This window comes from Stegostoma tigrinum, chromosome 38 (assembly GCF_030684315.1).
Source record: "Stegostoma tigrinum isolate sSteTig4 chromosome 38, sSteTig4.hap1, whole genome shotgun sequence".
In the NCBI taxonomy this organism is placed as follows: domain Eukaryota; kingdom Metazoa; phylum Chordata; class Chondrichthyes; order Orectolobiformes; family Stegostomatidae; genus Stegostoma; species Stegostoma tigrinum.
Window position 1 is genome coordinate 18,515,926 of NC_081391.1, and position 18,301 is coordinate 18,534,226.

Below are 18,301 nucleotides of genomic sequence, written 5' to 3' on the forward strand. Positions count from 1 at the left end.
AGGTGGGTTATAGGGGGATGGGTCTGGTTGGGATGTTCTGAGGGTCAGAGTGGACTGATGGGCCAAAGGGCCTGTTTCCACACTGTAGGGATCCTGTGATTCTATTTACTGCAGATTGAGGTAGAAGTTGAAGAAACCTGGTGGAGAGATGGGCAGGAGAGACACACACATGGCTCGGTCCTGACTAAATATTACACCAGTCACTCTCCATGCTACAGTTAGCATATTTATTTATTTGCACCATTGCTTCTGAGTTTAAAGAGAAACATAAACTATATTTCAGAGAAATATCTTCACCGAGCTTTCGGACATCGGTTTCAGCTGAATCTCGTCGTGGGTTTGAGGGGGGGATGCTGGCTTTTTCATCTCCTCCTTCGGCTGATTCAGGGCTTTCTGCGACATCACATGGTGCCCCTGACCCTCTCGGCCAGGGTCAGGGGTCAGACTCCCATAGAATCGATCTGGGGGCTCCACTGTAACATCGAGGCTAAGAACTAGGAGCAAAACAAGAAGTAAAAACAGGGAAAGACTTCCAACATATCATGCTACCCTTCCTGCAACCAGACCTTCATCAGCTTAACTGCTCTTATTAGGACCTCAGTGATCTCTGATTGGACTGAACTTGGTGTATTGCCTGACACACCAGGCGATACAGTTCTTGGAGCTAGTGAACTTGGAGATGGGAATGGCATTTAATTAGGCAGGGCGAACATGGTTGAAAAGAATGAAACCCCGTCTGGGAAGGCCCGAGGTCAACCCTCCATCCTAGTCACCAACTGAAGGGGTGCCTCAGTGGTTAACACTGCAGCCTCACAGCGCCAGGGACCCGGGTTCAATTCCAGCCTCGGGTGACTGTCTGCGTGGAGTTTGCACATTCTCCCCATGTCTGCGTGGGTTTCCTCCGGGTGCTCCGGTTTCCTCCCACAGTCCAAAGATGTGCAGGCTAGGTGGATCGGCCATACTAAATTGCCCGTAGTGTTCAGGGGTGTGTGGGTTATAGGGAGATGGGTCTGGGTGGGATAGATCAAAGGGCAGTGAGGACTTGTTGGGCCGAAGGACCTGTATCCACACTGTAGGGAATCTAATCTTTAAAAAAAAGCCTTTTAAGTGGCTACTTAAAGTTCCATCTGCAGGCTGATCCAATAGTCTTATGTCTCAAAGAGAGCATGCAGCGTACCTTTAAGAGACAAGCTCATGTCGTGAAATACAGCCCATTGCTAGGAAGTCTCAGTCACCCTTTTAACCATTCTGAGGGAGGATCACTGCAGCCAAAACGATAACTCAGATTTTTCCTTCATCGACGCTGCTAAAGCTTTTCCAGCAACCTCTGATTTTTCACCATCTTACCTGGGGCCACTTGAAGCATGGTGTGTGCTGATAGAAGCTTGTGACCAAATAGCTCACTGTTAGCCCAGACACATCCTTTTCATAGAATCCCCACAGTGCAGCCCACTTGGGCCATCGATTCCGTGCCAGCCTACCTGACCCCGCCCTATTTCTGTAACCCTGCATTGTCTGCGGCTAATTCACCTAATCTGGATGCTATGGGGCAGTTTAGTGCGGCCAATCCACCCTAAACTGCACATCTTTCGGTTGTTGGAGGAAACCCTCGCAGCCAATTACCCGAGGGTGGCGTCAAACCAGGTCCTTGGGGCTGTGAGGCAGCATTGCTGACCACTGAGCCACCCCATGCCACCCTGCAGCAGCCTGCAGCAAATGTCCAATAGAATCATACAGCACAGAAGAGACTGTTCGGTCCATCAGATGTGCATCGTCAAAAATATACCACTATTGTCCCACATGAGCAGTGTCTAGTTGTCGTGTTACGGGGGCAAACATTGTTTGCTGGAGGAGAAGAGACCCCCATCTTGGTGGCTGGATACCCTGAGGTCAACTTGACGTACAGATAGGGTGTGGGCTGTCGTTTGGTCAAACGTAGTGAATGTTTGATTGATGGACTGGACATTAGTCAAGGCAGTAGCAGCTGGGAGCCACTCCCACTTCCAAGGCTCACAAACTTCTTGCTACACCCTCTCTCCTCCCAGGGATTTGAACCGACGACTGTGGGACATTAATCTGGCAATCTGATTTATGCAGTGCAGTGACATTACCTCGACACCCACCTGGTCCCCAGACCAGACTTGGCAACCCAATGTGAGAAAAGCCTAGATGAACAGGCCCAATTTTGTAACCTGGCCAGCTCGCTCATACCTGGGTCACTGTTGTAGAGCCTTTGGTGTGAGAACGGGTCATCCTTTTGTGTCCTGTTGTAGATCAAGTAGACCAGCCCGAACACCAGAAGCAGGACAACCGCTAAGCCTATGAAGATCCCCAGTGTTTTCCCAAACTGTCCCTTCTTCTCTGTTTTGGGGTTGTCCTGTCCTAAAACCAAAGTCACAATGTCAATCAACTCTCAAGGTCATTTTCACCCCCAAAGACTTAATCTCACAGAAGCAGAGGAGGAAGACATTCGGCCCATTAATTCCATGCAATCTCCCCAAAAGAGCAACACAATCAGTCCTATCCTCTCTCCCCGTAGCCTTTCAAGTTTGTTTCCCTCATGTGACCATCTGACTTCATTTAGAAATCACTTATTGTCTCCGCTTCCACCAGCCTCAGAGGCAATGATTTCCAGCTCATTATGACCTGCTTGGTAAAAATATTCTCACTCACATTTCTCCATATATCTCCTGAGAAATCCTCAAATCAGTCTTCTCATAGACCTTTCTCCTTCTAAACTCTCCTGCCAAAATTGGATCAAGTGCTACTCACTTGTCATCCCAACTCTGTGCCCACTAACCTCCCGATTATCAATTTTAACAGGTCCATCCTTTTTTTTTATTCTTTCATGGGATGAGGGCATCACTGGCCAGGCCAGCATTTATTGCCCATCCCTGATTGCCCAGAGGATAGTTAAAGGTCTGGACTCGCCAGTTTCCTCCCCTGTAGGACATTACTGAACCAAATGGTTTCTTCTGCCGATCAATACAAATTCATCGTCATCACTAGGCTCTTAACTCTAGATAGTTGCTGAGTTCAAATTCCACCAGCTGTGGCAGGATTTGAACCCAGGTCCCCAGAACAATGCCTGGGTCTCGGGATTAACAAACCAGAGATAATACCACTAGGCCATCACCTGGTAAATCCCTCCTACGGCCTCACCTTCGTTATCTCTGGAAACACAAATCATCCATGCTCTCCTCCATTTCCGGTTTCTTGAGCATCCCTCCAATTTTAATCGCTCCACCTTTGGTGGCTATACCTTCAACTACCTGAGGCCATACACTCTGGAATTCCCTTCTTAAATATCTTCATCTCTCTTTCTTGGTCTTTCTCTTCATTCCTCTCTCTCTCTCTCTCTCTCTCTCTCCATCTCTCTCTCTTCCCCTCCTTCCATTTCTTCCTTTCTCTCTCTCTCTCTCTCACACTCACTCTCTCTCCCCATCTCTCTCTCTTCCTCTCCCTCCATTTCTTTCTCTCTCTCTATCTATCTCTTTTTCTTTCTCTCTCTCCCTCCATTTCTTTCAACTCTCTCTCCCCCCACCTCTCTTTTTCTCTCTCTCTCCCTCCTTCCCTCCATTTCTCTTTCTACCTATCTCACCCTCCACCTCTCTCTCTTCCCCCCCTCCATTTCTTTCTATCTCTCCCCATCTCTCTTTGTCTCTGTCTCCCTCAATTTCTATCTCTCCCTCCCTCCATTTCTTCCCCCCTCATCTCCTCATCTCTCTTTCTCTTCCCCTCCCTGCATTTCTTTCTCTCTCCCTCTCTCCCTCCATCTCTCTCTCTCTTCCCTCCCTCTATTTCTTTCTCTCCATCCCTCTCTCTCTTCACCTTCCTCCATTTCTTTCTCTCTCTCTCCCCCATCTCTGTCTCTCTCTCTTCACCTCCCCCTATTTCTTTCTCTCTCTCTCCCCCATCTCTCTTTCTCTCTCTCTCTCTCCCCCGCCCCCCGCCATCTCTCTCTCTCTCTCTGTCTCTCTCTCTCTTTCTCTCTCTCTCTCTCTTGCTCTCCCCTGTTTTTAAGCCTCTCATTAAAACCCATCTCTTGGACACGATTTTTGAACATTTCTGCTGATATTTTACAACAACCCGTGAATTGGGGCAAGAAGTAAAGCCCTTGAGCCAGTTCAACCAATTCCCTAAACTCATGATTGTGCCACATTCCTGCTTTTCTCCCCTGGTGTCTTTTGCTCACTGGCTTAACAAGAATTTATCAACCTCTGCCTTAAAAGTTTTCATAGGCTCTGTTCCTGCTGCCTTTTGAGGAAGAGAGCTCTGACAACCCCCTGACCCTGTGTGAGAGAAATAAAGTGCTCCTTATCTCTGCCTCAAAGTTTGGACGGACTAAACTGGGCCTGTTTCCACTGGGAGGGAGTGACTCGATTGAAGTGCGTAAGATCCTTTGACACAACAGATAGCGAAAAGATGTTTCCTCTTCTGGGTCCGTTCAGAAAGAGGGGATATTGGTCTAGAATTAGGGAGTGGGCTTTTTCACACAGAGCTGAGGAGCATTTCTTCACTCAACTTTGAGCTCAGTGATTGGCAAGTATTTCTAAGGCAGAGGAGGATAGATATTCATCAGGCCGATAGGTCAAAGGTTATCGGGGTAGATGTGAAATTTAAAACAAAAACACATTCAGAGATGATCTTATTGAATGTTGGAGCAGGGCCAAGGGGTTGAATGGTTTCCTTCTGTTTCTATTTCGTATATTCATGCCAAAACAGATAACCATTTGTTTTTCACCCTAGATTCTCCCACAAGAAATCTTATATATTTCCATCAAATATGATTAGGAAGGGTTTGGAGGGATATGGGCCAAATGCTGGCAAATGGGACTGGATTCATTTCGAATATCTGTCAGCACGGACAGGTTGTTTCCACATTGCACAACTCTATGATTCTAAATTGCCTCTTACGCAAAGATGGTGGCCGGGGGAGTCAGCAGCGTTTAGGCTTCTCAGCCCAGGGATCGTCACTCCGTCCGCCCCGTGGAATGCCTGAGAGTCGGAGCGGAGCGGGGACAGTTGTCAGACGGGGGTCTGGCGCGGGTGGTCAGCGGCTTGCAAGCCTGGTCAGACCATGTGTGGATGCCCCTGTGCTGAACAACTGCAATGCAATGTTTATCTGACTGTAATATTTAACCTTTTAACTGTGTCTTATATCGAACTTAAACTATGAATCACTGTCAGATAATGCAACCTCTTTTTATTCCTCTTTTTGTACCTGAAATTTGTAACTCAGTACTTTGTACTTCAGATGGGAGCCATGAAGGGTGACATTGTAAACTTGTCATTGTACTCCAGTACTTGAGTACTTGTGACAAAGGATATTCTAATTCTATACTCCCAAGCTCCTTTTGTGCCTCAGAGTTAGTTTTTATTTGGTTAATGATCCTTTATTTGCTTTTCTGCATGCAGGGCCTGGCGTTCTTGCTGCTTTCCCATGATGCCACGTATCAGCTAGTCAACCCGGCAAGAGTTGGTGATGCTTCAATGGCCTTAAACACCTCTCACATCTCGAATTCCCTCGCTGTCTTCCTCTGTCTCCTTATGGTTTCTCCACCCCCAACCCCGCTACCTCATTTCCCCTTCGCTTATTCTGGTGGGGCACTACTCCAATGGCGTGATCAGCACTGTGTACACACTTTCACAGTGGCCCTTCATCAAACACACCAACACCCACCCACACCCCCAACCACAAAACATCCCCCCATCCCACACACACAAGTAACAACGCCATGGCAGCACCCCTGAGAGATTTTGTTGGCAGCTTATTCAAGCCCAGAGTCAGATCTGAACGCACAGAAGTGAGAATTGCCCCAAAATCCCAACTGGCATAAGGCCCAGGTGCCAGGAAAGTGCAGATATAATGTTTACAAGAAATCATGGATACCTTCTGAGTTGAGTTTATTGAGCCGAACCAATAAGGACTCAGGGGACAGAGGAATGGGTTTAGGCTGAAGAAAAAACAGCTTGCGTTGCTATAGTGCCCTTCTGTATTCAGGGTGGCCCAAAGTATTCTTGAGCTCAAACTATTCAGCCAGACATTTGTATGCTCTTCCTATCCTTCATCTTCCTGCCCCTGATGGACTTGTCCAGCTCCCCCTCCAACATCACCATGGAATCAACCTGAACTATTCTCTGTGGGGGTGAGATTTTCGAATCAACCTGATCAGGGATATTATTGTATACCTCTGGAGCAGGTGGGACTTGAACCTGGGCTTTCTGGCTCAGGGGTAGGGGACAGTGCCACATGCTGAAATCTCTATTGGATTTACTCGTGACTACCTATTAAGCAGGCGATGACCCAGTGGTATTATCACCAGACCGTTAACCCAGAGACCCAGAAAACATTCTGGAGACCCGGGTTCGAATCCCACCATGGCAGATGGTGGAATTTGAATTCAATAAATATCTGGAATTAAGAATCTAATGATGACCATGAATCCATTGCTGATTGTTAGCAAAACCCATCTGGTTCACTAATGTCCTTTAGGGAAGGAAACTGCCATCCTTATCTGGTTTGGCCTACATGTGACTTCAGACCCACAGCAATGTGGTTGACTCTTAACTGCTGTCTAGGAAATTAGGGATGGGCAATAAATGTTGTCTAGCCAGCTCTGATCCCGTCAATAAATAAAGAAAAAAATTAATACCCACCTCAATTGAAATCATGCATTCTGAAAACTAATCACAGTGCCACCTCTCGATCCTCATTCTCTTCATAAGATGTGGGTATCACTGATGAGGCCTGAATTTGTTGCCCATCCCTAATTGCCCTTGAGCTCAGCAACTGAATTCACTATATTGCTGTGGGTCTGGACTCAAATGAGGGCCAGACCAAGTAAGGATGGCAATTTTCTTCCCTAAAGGATAGCAGTGAACCAAGGGGAAAGCCTAGTGGTGTTCTTGCTGGACTGTTAATCCAGAGACCCAGGGATCAAAACCCAGCCTGGCAGATGGTGGAATTTAAATTCAATAAAAATCTGGAATTAAGTATCTAATGATCACTATGAGCCAATTGCTGGAGAGGGGGGAGCCCATCTGGTTCACTAATATTCTTAAGGGAGGGAAACTGCCATCCTCCAGTCTATTAAATAAAAAAAACTAACATCCTTTCAGGAAGGAAATCTATTGCCTTTAATTGGCTTGGTCAACATGTAACTCCAGGCCCTCAGTGGTTGACTCTGAACTGCCCTCTGGGTAATTTTCGGATGGATAAAAAATGGTGGCCAATGGATAAAGAAAAAGAGTTTTTAACAATTCATCATTAAACTAGCTTTTAATTGTTTTTAGATTTTGAATTATACCATTTATTGTAATGGGATTCAAACCCCTGTCACTAGAGCATCATGGGGCCTCTGAAATGACAGACTGGTGATAATCCTATGTCAAAACCTACCCAAACCTTCCCATGGTTTACCTCTTGCCTTGCAACTGGAGATTTTTGCCTTCACAGGCTCTTGTGACCATTAGCTCTCGTGGTCTGCCCAACAGGTTTTCACTGCCAGCACTCAGTCTTTATGAGGTGACAATACTTGCCAGCTCTACATCACAGGAGGTCTCTCTGTGACATTATGGGAGGGATCTTAAAGGGGCCACAGCTTTGGGTTCAATCAAATCAGGATCCATCTCCGCTCCCAGGGTGGCTACAATGGTGGGGGGAGAATAGTGACCATGCAAGTCAGTCAGGGGTGAAGGGGTAGACAGTAACCACCTGTGGTGGGGGTGGTTTCAACATGAGATGGAGTAGAAAAACGGGTAGACTGGGGGGCGCAATTTGTGGGAAATGAGGGATTGGGATTAAAATAATCCCAAACATACAACTTAGCTTACTGAGTCATAACATTATTGCAGGACAACCCAGACTTTCTCAGATCAGTGAAGCTCACCTGGCAGAGCCTCCTGGACCAACCTCAAGAATATGGGACTCAACTTTAGGGGTAATCCCTTAAAACAAGACACCCTTGGTCAGTTTCTCCGCACATGGAGAGACCCAACATTGGTCTTTGGAAGTACGGGCCAGAGAATCAGGCCTTCCTGTGGCTCACCCTCGGGTTAATTTTTAAAGGTGAAGTCTCCATTGTCCCAGAGGACAATACAGCTGCTCTCTTATTAGACAGATGATGGCTGGTGGTGGGGGGCAAGATGGGACCTGCATGGTGACAATAGCCAGTATGGAGAATTGAACGCATGCTATTGGTGTCAATCTGCATTGCAAACCAGCAGACCAGTCTACTGAGCTAACCAACCCCCAAAGACTCTGGTCCCAGTTGACAGGACAGCTGGTATGTGATGCAGAATGATGTCAATAGCATGGGTACAATTCCCACACCAGCTGTTACAATGACAGAACTAGTCTTCAGCAGCTATGCTTCAGCTCCCACATCACACAGGATTTATGTGCATAGGACAACATCTTAGTGAGTGTGGATACATGGGAAAGGTAGTGTTAGCTCTGAACCAGAAAGCTGTAGGCTTGAGTCCCATGCATGAAACTGAGCACAATTTTTTAAACCATTTGCAGGATGAGAGCGTTGCTAGCTAGACCATCACATATTGCCCATCATCAGTTGCCTAAAGTCAAGAGTCAACTGCATTACTGTGGGTCTGCATCACATGTAGGCCATACCAGGTTTCCTTCCCCACATTTCATTCCCTAAAGGGCATTACTGAATCAGAAGGGTTTTTCCAATGATCAACAATCTCTTCATGGCCATCATTAGAGTCCCAATTCCAGGTATTTATTGAAATCAAATTCCACCATCTGCCATTGCAGGATTCAAACCCGGGTCCCCAGAATATTACCTGGGTCTCTGGGTGGCACGTTGGCTCAATGGTTAGTACTGCTCCCTCATAGCGCCACGGACCTGGATTTGATTCCACTCTCGGGTGACTGTCTGTGTGAAGTCTACGCATTCTCCCCGTGTCTGCGTGGGTTTCCTCCAGGTGCTCCGGTTTCCTCCCACAGTCCAAAGATGTGCAAATTAGGGTGGATTGGCCATGTTAAATTGCCTGTAGTGTCCAGGGATAGGCAGATAAGGTGGGTTACCCATGGGAAATGCAGGGTTATAGGGATAGGATAGGGCAGGGGGATGAGTCTGGGTGAGATGCTCTTTGGAGGGTTGGTGTGAGTTTGTTGGGCCGAATTACCAGTTTCCACACTGTAGGGATTCTAAGGATTAGCTGTCCAATGATAATGCCACTAGGGCCTCACCTGCACTATAATGTCTAGGCTAATGTCTCAGTGGAGTACAGGATGTACCATTCTGTCAGAGGCATTGCCATTTGGATGGAAAATTGAATAGATTTCCTATCTATATCTTTCAGGGAGATGGGATAAGACTTGAAATCAAAGTACAAAGTCCTGACAAAATTTCAACTTTAAAATCGATATCACTCATCATTAAAATGAGGTGATCAATTTGTCTTATGAAAGACATTGAGCAGTTTGGGCCTGTACTTGCTTGAGTTTAGAAGAATGAGAGGAGATCTAATTGAGGGATATTAGACACTAAATGGGATTGATAAAGTAGAAGTGGAGAGGATGCTTCCCCTTGTGGGACAATGTAGAACAAGACGTCACAGTTTTAAAATGAAGGGTGACATTCTAAAACAGAGGTGAGGAAAGCTTACTTCTCTCAAAGGTTCATGAATCTGTGGAATTCGTTCCCCAGACAGCAGCGGATGCCAGGACACTGAATACATTTAAGGAGCATAGACAAATGTTTGATTAATAATGGGTTTTCTAAGAAGAAGCCTGAGACCTGTAGGCCTGTGAGCCTGCCATCATTATTGGAGGTGATTCTGAAAGATAGGATTTTTATGCATTTCCTTTATTCATTCATGGAATCAGGGCCGGGCCAGGCAGCATTTATTGCCCCATCCCTAATTGCCCAGAGGGTAGTTAAGAGTCAACCACATTGTTGTGGGTCTGGAATCGCATGTAGGCCAGACCAGGTAAGGATGGCAGTTTCATCCCCTAAAAGGGCATTAGCAAATCAGATGGGTTTTCCCAACAAATAGCAATGGATTCACAGTCATTGCTAGATTCTTAATTCCAGATAGTTGTTGAATTCAAATACCACTATCGGCCGTGGTGGGGTCTGAACCCAGGTCCCTAGAACGTTATCTGGGCCTCTGGATTAACAATCCAGCAATCATACTGCCTCCCCATTGGAAAGCCTGGGAATGATTAAGGACAGTCAGCATGGTTTTGTGTGAGGGAAATCGTTCTCAAAACTGAATTGAGTTTTTTTGAGGAAGTAACCAAAAATATTGATGAGGACAGAGCAGCAGATATTGTTTATGTGGGCTTTAGAAAATCCTATGTCAAGGTTTTGCATGGTAGTCTAATTAAAATTAGGTCACATGGGATACAGTGTGAGCTTGCCAATTGGGTATAAAATTGGCTTTGTGGTAGGAGACAAAGGGTGGTGGTGAAAGTCTTACTCAGGCCAGAGGCCTGTGACCATCAATGTTCCACAGGGATCATTGCTGGGTCCACTCTTGTTTGTCATTTATGTAAACAATTTGGATGAGAATATAGGAGCCATCGTCAGTATGTTTGCAGAATTGATGGCGTAGTAAACAGCGAAGAAGGACACATAAGGTTACAAATGGGCAATCAATTAGGTCATTGGGCTGAGGAGTGGCAGATGGAGTTTAACATGGATAAATGTAGGTATTGCATTTGGGTAAAGCAAACAAAGGCAGGATTTATTGTATCTTCCTGGGTAGTATTGTCGAACATAGAGACATCGGGGCTTTCGATACATATTTCTTTGAAATTTGTGTCACAGATAGTCAAGGTGGTCAAGAAAGCATTTAGTGTGCTTTCCTTCATTGCTCAGATCTCTGAGTATAGGAGGTGGGGTGTTGTGTTGGGGTTGTAAGGCATGTTAATGGGGATTCTTCTGGAGTACTGTATGCAGTTCTGGTCACCCTGTGACAAGAAGGACATTATTACATTGGGGAGGCCTCAGAAGAGATATACCAGGATGTTGCTGTGAATGGAGGGTTTGAGTTATAACAAGAGGATGGATAGGCTTGGACTTTTTTCACTGGAGCAAAGGAGGTCGAGGGGTGGCCTTATAGAGCTTAATAAAATCATGAGATATAGATAAGGTGAATGGCAAGGGTCCTTTCCCAGTGGTGGGGGTGTTCGGAACATGGTGAGAGAGGAGAGAGTTTTAAAAAGGACTTGAGGGGCAACTTCTTTGCACAGAGAGAGGTTTGTGGGTGGAATGAACTGTCAGAGGAAGTTTTGGATGTGGTACAGTTATGACATTTGAAAAGCAGTTGGACAGGTTCACAAATAGGAAAGGTTTGGAGGGATATGGGCCAAGCAGCTGGGACTAGCTTAGTTTGGGAACACGATTGAAACGGACTAATTGGACCAAAGAATCTGTTCCCGTGCCTAATGACTATGGGGGAATGGGCACGGAAGTGGAGTTGAGGCTGAGATCAGATCAGGTATGATTGTATTAAATAATGAAGCATGCTCGAGGGGCTGAATGTCCTAACTTCTGCTCCAATTCTTACGTTCTCATAATAAATGTGCTCACTGCCAGTTGTGGGAGCTTGCTGTGCGCAAATTGACTGCCGTGCTTCTGAACCTACCCAGCAATGACCATATGCCATTGGCTATGAAAGCACTTTGGGCCATGCTGAGGCGATAAAAGATTCTGCGAAAATGCAAGCTCAATTGAACCAAAAACAAAATGGAGGCCAAACGAGGTGGCGTTGAATTTAACCTGAAACGGAGGAGGGTTCACAGGAGAGGCGCCTGGTTTCCCAGGTGGTGCCTGCCGACGTTTCCGCCCGAGTGGGTGAGGATCCTCCGAGTGTCCTGGACGGGGTAGTGGATGGCAGACCCTCCTCAGTTCCGTGAGGAGTGGGGCGAGGCTTGGAGGTCGGACCTGCCGATCGCAGAGTGCTCTCCTTCCCAGTCGCGGAGGTTTCAGTTTGCCCTGCGGGGAGAGTGGTGAGAGCCCCCTCGCTGCCTGGTGGCATCTGGCTGTCACCGGCCGAGAAGTCATCGAGAGGGCTGGTAGCATTCGTTGGGCTGGCCTCGGTTTGGTTTGATGTTGTGCTCTCATTGGCTGAGGAACTGCTCGAAGCTCTTGGAGTGGAATGGACTGTGGTGTTGACGGTGAAGAACATGGTGAGGGTGGTATAGTTAGCCGTCTGGGCCACAGAGGGAGAGGGAAGACTCCACATCAACAAAGCAGGGACCAAATGAAGCCAATGACTCATGGTGCTGTCGCTATTCCTTAGACCTGGCTCTGTGGTTCCTTTTCACCTCAAGGGCCTAAGATGGAGGAAGACCAGACACAATATTGGATCACACCATGCTGCAATTCTAGCCTGATATCTTTTGTTTTAAACTCATTCACGCAATGAGGGCATCACTGGCTAGGCCAGCATTTACTGCCCATCTCTAATTGCCCAGAGAGCAGTTCAGAGTCAACTGCATAGAATCCCGTACAATGTGGAAGTAAGCAATTTGGCCCATCGTGTCCGCAACAACCCTCCAAGAGCATCACCACCCAAAACCCCCTCCCAACCCATCCCTGTAACCCTGCATTTCCCATGGCTAATCCACCTAGCCTGTACATCCCTAGACACTATGGTCAACTTAACATGGTCAATCCACCTAACGTACACATGTTTAGATTGCGGGAGGAAACTACAGCACCCAGAGAAAACACACGCAGACACAAGGATATTGTGCAAACTGCACACAGGCAGTCACCCAAGGATGGAATCGAACCTGGGTCCCTGGTACTCCACACTGCTCACAACAATGTAGACACATGAAAGTCAGGTTGGGAAAGGATGGCAGTTTTCCTCCCTAAAGGACATGAGTGAACCAAATACAGCACAGGGTGGGGCTGGAGGAACACAGCAGGCCAGGCAGCATCAGAGGAGCAGGAAAGTTGATGTTTTGGGTCGGGATCCTTCTTCAGAAGTGGGGAGGGGGAAAGGAGGTGGGAAATAAATAGAGAGGTGTTGTGGGGCTGGGGAACGTAGGTGGGATGGTAATAAGTGGATGCAGGTGGGGATGGGTCAGTGGGAAGGGTGGGACAGATAGGTGGGAGAGAAGATAGACAGGTTGTGTCAGGCCAAGGAGGCAGGGATGAGAGGGTGGGTTGGACATGGGATGAGGCCAGGGGTGGGGAGATTTTAAAACTGGTGAATTCTATGTTCAGGCCATCAGGCGGTAAGCTCCTGAGGTAGAATATGAGGTGCTGCTCCTCCAGTTTGCGGTTGGAGTCATTGTGACTCTGGAGGTGGCCCAGGATGGACATGTCACCCAAGGGGTGGGAGAGGGAGTTAAAATGGTTGGCAACCGGAAGGTTTGTCCCGTGCACATTGCAGGTGCTCTCCAAAACTGTCTCCGAGTCTGCGCTTGGTCACATCGATGTCGAGGAGACCACAACGGGAGCAGCGGATACAGTGGGCCAAGTTGACAGATGTGCAGTTTGGGGACCAGGAAGCACGGCAGCCAATTTGAGTACAGCAGACTCCCACAAACCTGAACAGTTAGTATCCCCATAACAACAGCCTGCGCCCCTGGATTAGCAGCTCAATGGGCATTAACACAATGCCAGTCTCCTCAACAACAGACCATTCATCCCATCTTCCATAGAATCCATACAGCCATTCAACAGGAAACAGGCCAATCAGCCCAACAAGTCCACACCAACCTTCCAAAGAGCATCTTACCTGGACTCACTATGCTACCCTATCCCTGTAACCCTGCATTCCCCATGGACACTAGGGGAAATTTAGCATGGCCTACCAACGTAACTTGCACACCTTTGAACTGTGGGAGGAAACAGGACCACCCAGATGAAGCCCATGCAGATACGGGGAGAATGTGCAAACTCCACACAGACAGTCACCTGAGGCTGGAATTGGATCCAGGTCCCTGGCGCTGTGAGACAGTATTGCTAACCCCTGAGCCGCCCCTCTGACAGAGTTGGGGGTTAAGTATTAGCCTAAAGATGGCAGGGGGTTGGGGGAGGGGAACTCCCTGCTCTTCGTCCAAATAATAGAAGTTGTTGGGACAGCCAGGGTTCCAGGTGAAGGGCTCAATCCAAAGGTTGGCACCTCCGACAGTGCAGCACTCTCTTGGCACTGTTTCCCAATGCCGACCATGTGGCCATGCAGTGATGGCTGGGGGAGGAGAGGAAAATCAAGAGAATTCATCTCAAGAAATCCTGATTGAGAGATGCTCCCCATCAGTCCCACTGAACTAGATTATGAGAAAGGTTGCCCTGGTTCTATCGGGAACGAATTGACAATCTATGAAACAAGAAGAAGTTTCTGTTTCATTTCTGTTTTATTCCACTCAGAATCAGGGAGGTGATGACCTTCTGGAATTATATCTGGACCGTTAATCCAGAGACCCGGGTAATATTCTGGGGACGTAGGTTCAAACCCCATCACAGCAGTTAGTGAAATATAAATTCAATTAGAAGTCTGGTATTAAAAGTCTAATGATAACCATGAATCCTTTGTAGATTGTCAGGAAAAGGCCCAACTAGTTCACTAATGTTGTTTAGGGGAAGGAAACTGCCTCCTTAACTGGTCTGGTCTGATCTACATGTGACTCCAGACCCATGGCAACATGGTTGACTCTCAACTGCCCTGCTGGTAGTAAGAAATGGGCAATAAATGCTGGTCTAGTCAGTAATGCCCTCATTCCATGAATTTTTTTTTAATTGACAACTGGCTTTCTGGTTGGGCATTGGGAGCAGGAGAGAGTCCTAATTCCAATCCTCCCACCCCACTGTTGGATTTAATCAGGATCAAGAAACTGAAGTTATAGTATATCACAGAGGATGCTGAGATCAATTGAGAATATTCTTAGAGTCTCAGAGCGTTTGCAGCATAGAAAGAGGCCCTTCAGCCCATTGGGTCTGTGCTGGTTATCAAACATCCAGCTATTCTAACCCCATTTTCCAACAGTTAGCCCATAGCCATGTATACTATGGCAATTCAGGTAAATAGCTCTTAAAAGTCTTGAGGCTTCCTGTCTCTATCACGCTGCAAGGCGGTGAGTTCTAGGTAAGGGTGAAAACATTTTTCCTCAAGTCTCCCCCAAACCTCCTGCCCCTTACCTTAAAACTGTGGGTCTGTTTGTTAAGCCCATGACTAAGTGACATAGTTTCTCTCTATGTGCCCCCGTCTCCCTTTTCACTATCATAAAATGAACAAATCAAAGAAAATTAACATAAACAGCTCAGGGCCGCTATCGCATAAATCAAAATACCAAAATAAACTGACCAAATTAAAATTAAAGCATTGTTTTGTGAGGAAATTATGCAACCCAGTCCCTGTAATGCCCACCTATCACAGGAGGGAACATTAATGAACTAGATTTTTACATTTAGACTAGCTTATTCTAACAACAAGTTCTATATTCCACATTTATTAACTGAATGTAAATTGTGATTTCAATCCACATTCCCAGAGCATTAGCCTGGCTCTCAGGATTAATAGCTCAGTAGCATTGCCACTGCTTCAATACTACCCATCCCCTGTACCAACATGAAACATTTAAGAAAGCCATTCAGCCCAATGTGCCTGTGATAGCTCTTTGATAGAGTCCCAACCCTCAGTTCCTTCCTCATAGCCCCACAATTATCTGCTTTCCAGTTGCTTGTCCTAGTTTGAAAGTTCAAATTGAATCTGCTTCCCCCGTCCCTTAGATGAAGCCTTTCTGAATGTAAATAAATTTCTCCTCATTTCCTCACACAGCTTACCAATTACCTCGTTTTGGCTATGTCTGGTTAGCAATCCTCATAATAGCGGAAACAGTTTCCCCTTATCTGCTAGACTAAAGCCTCACATAACTTTCACCTCCTTCGTTAAATCTCCTCTTCCTGACTTCTGCCTTAAGGAGAACAGGCCCAGTTTCTTATATCTCTCCACAGAAGCACATCTCCCCATTCCTGCTGCCATTCCAAAATATTTCTCTCACAGGCCATTAAAACAATGGGTTAAACCCATTTCTCACTACAGAAGTCTACCCAAACTATCAAGAGTATTTACACCAGCACAGGAGGCCATTCAGCCTGTAGGATCCATTCAAGCCAGCCGTTTAACAATCAGGTCGATCCCATTCTCCCCATCCCAACACTGCCCAGCCCTATGAGTTCCCTTCCCTGTAGATCCCATCCCATTTCGATCACCTCCGCTTCCGCCAGCTTCTTGGTTTCCAGGGTCAATAACACTCACTGTGTAAAACGAATCTTCTTCTCATCTCTCCCTTACCCCCTCCACCCCATTGCACTCTCTCTCACAGTCAAAGTCTTAGACCTGAGTCTCTAGTCCTTGCAATGGGAACGGCTTTTCTTCATCTACCTCGCAGGAATCTTGCACACCTCGATCGAACCTCCTCCCAAATGCTCCAGAGAAATCAGCTTCTCCAATGCCGCCTTTCTCCTGTTTTGACCTGAGAAGGTGTGAGATTTCATCAATGCAGCCGTGACTAAGCCCTGTGGGGATGAGGAATCACTGTGACTGAGGAGGCTGGTCCGCACTACAATATTTGGAGGCTTAAACTCCAGCCGGTAAATGCTTTCCACTTCCACAGGCACCTCAGCTAAGCCTCTCCATGAAACTCCAAGCACGGGGTGACATCATCTAGAACGCAGCATTCTCCCTGGTGACTGTGATGGAGGGATGGATCCAAATAAACAACACGCAAAGAGAAAAAGTAGCGGAACAAATGAATCAGCGTCAAGTGCATTGGGACACTCAAACTTTAAAGTTCCCTTCTCCTTTTCCTTAGGTCAGTCGCGAGATTAAAAGGTAGACACGGGGGTGTGGAAAGGGTGGCAAGGCCACAGGGGACTTGCTGCAGAAGTTGTTGACATTTTATAAACTCAGTTCATGCACAGTCCCTTCAGACAGATGTAATTTTCAGTCTAATATTCTCACTCTGGCCCAATTTGAATCAAAGTCCCAGAGGCCTGGAGTCATGGCAATAGCAATGACAGACATCCTACTGCAGAACGGAGTCCATTCTGTCAGCTGAACTCATCAACTTTTAATTTGGCTTCGGGTTTAATGAAGGATGGGATTCGAAATAGTACATAAATTCAAACATGCTTTGGAATAAAGCGAAAAGACAAAAGATCTGCATCAATGACTTTCACCACCTTGGGGTGAGCCAAAGAAACGCTGTAGATCAGTGATGTCAGCAGTAGCTGAACATCCCACAAACAAAGGGGTACTGACCCAAATAACCGGTTTCCATCCATAATGCTTAGCAGAGCGATACATATTGAACCCAAGCACGAGGGAGACCTGAGATAATGGGAAGTGCAGATGCTGGAGAATCCGAGATAACAAAGTGTGAAGCTGGATGAATACAGCAGGCCAAGCAGCATCTTAGGAGCACAAAAGCTGGCGTTTCAGGCCTCAACCCTTAGACCCGAAACATCAGCTTTTGTGCTCCTGGGATGCTGTGTTCATCTAGCTCCACACTTTGTTATCACGAGTGAGACCTACCCTGCTCCCCTTTGAAGAGATGGCATGGGTTCAAGAACAGTTTTTTCCCCGTTGTTATTAGACTTCCAAATGGACCTGTCAAATTCCAAATCTAATGTTAATCTTACATTTTGTGCACCTTCTCTGCCACTGTAACTTTGTATTCCTTGTTCTGTTCCATCACCCAATGATCTTCATGTCTTTGTGTGGCATGATCTGCCTGTGCAGCATGCACTGTATTTAGGTAGATGTGACAATAACAAATCAAACCAAACCAAAAACCTTTGACATCTGCTTGAGAGGGAAGGCTCGGGGTGTCTCTGTTTAGCTTCTCTGTCCAAAAATTAGCTCCCCCAACCAACTGTGCGGTGCTCCCTCGGTACTGGTGCCAAATTGTCAGCTCAATTTTTATGCTAAGGTCCATGGAGTGGGGCCTGGTAGGAAGACTGAGGCTAAAGGTTTGGCTCACCCCCAAATAATGTCACTCTCACCGTAGGAAGCCAACCCCAGCATAAAATAAAGAACTTGGGACACTGATGATCTGGACAAAAATGAGAAATTGCTGGAGAAACTCCGCAGGTCTGGCAGTAGCCGTGGAGAGAGAAAACAGAGTTGATTTTTGGAGTCTGCTGAACCTTGCTGAAAAGACAACAAACCTACGGTCCCATCCTGTAACCCGTAGCTGGAAATGTCTGTGCTATTACTGTAGGTTGGCACAGTGGCTCAGTGGCTCAATGGTTAGCACTGCTGCCTCACAGTGCCAGGGACCCGGGTTTGATTCCAACCTCGAGCA

At 46.8% G+C, this 18,301-nt stretch overlaps 1 protein-coding gene across 5 annotated transcripts; it reads right to left on the reverse strand.

Annotated features, from left to right (window-relative positions):
* Positions 1 to 226: 226 nt before the first annotated feature.
* On the reverse strand, positions 227 to 16,795 carry LOC125447254 (sialidase-like). 5 transcript variants are annotated; one of them, XM_048521530.2, is made up of 4 exons: positions 16,398 to 16,782; positions 11,757 to 12,313; positions 2,212 to 2,382; positions 227 to 494 (listed from the first exon to the last, which is right to left on the reverse strand). In XM_048521530.2, exons 2-4 carry the CDS (start codon positions 12,256 to 12,258, stop codon positions 280 to 282), a joined length of 888 nt encoding a protein of 295 aa, XP_048377487.1. In that variant the 5' UTR covers positions 12,259 to 12,313; positions 16,398 to 16,782; the 3' UTR covers positions 227 to 279. The 5 variants fall into 5 exon arrangements, with proteins under 5 accessions (XP_048377487.1, XP_048377485.1, XP_048377486.1 ...); XM_048521528.2 differs by having other exon boundaries at positions 16,378 to 16,782; XM_048521529.1 differs by lacking the exon at positions 16,398 to 16,782 and adding an exon at positions 16,252 to 16,371.
* Between the last annotated feature and the right edge of the window lie 1,506 nt (positions 16,796 to 18,301).

Bases quoted from the DNA above. Each gene is read 5' to 3' on its own strand.
- LOC125447254 (XM_048521530.2), bottom strand. From the start codon at position 12,258: ATGAGTCATTGGCTTCATTTGGTCCCTGCTTTGTTGATGTGGAGTCTT. The intron at 2,383-11,756 runs GTTAAATTCAAC...CTTTGGTTTTAG, and splicing joins TGAACCCTCCTCCGTTTCAG to GACAGGACAACCCCAAAACA. The intron at 495-2,211 runs GTATGAGCGAGC...TTTTGCTCCTAG, and splicing joins GCTCTACAACAGTGACCCAG to TTCTTAGCCTCGATGTTACA.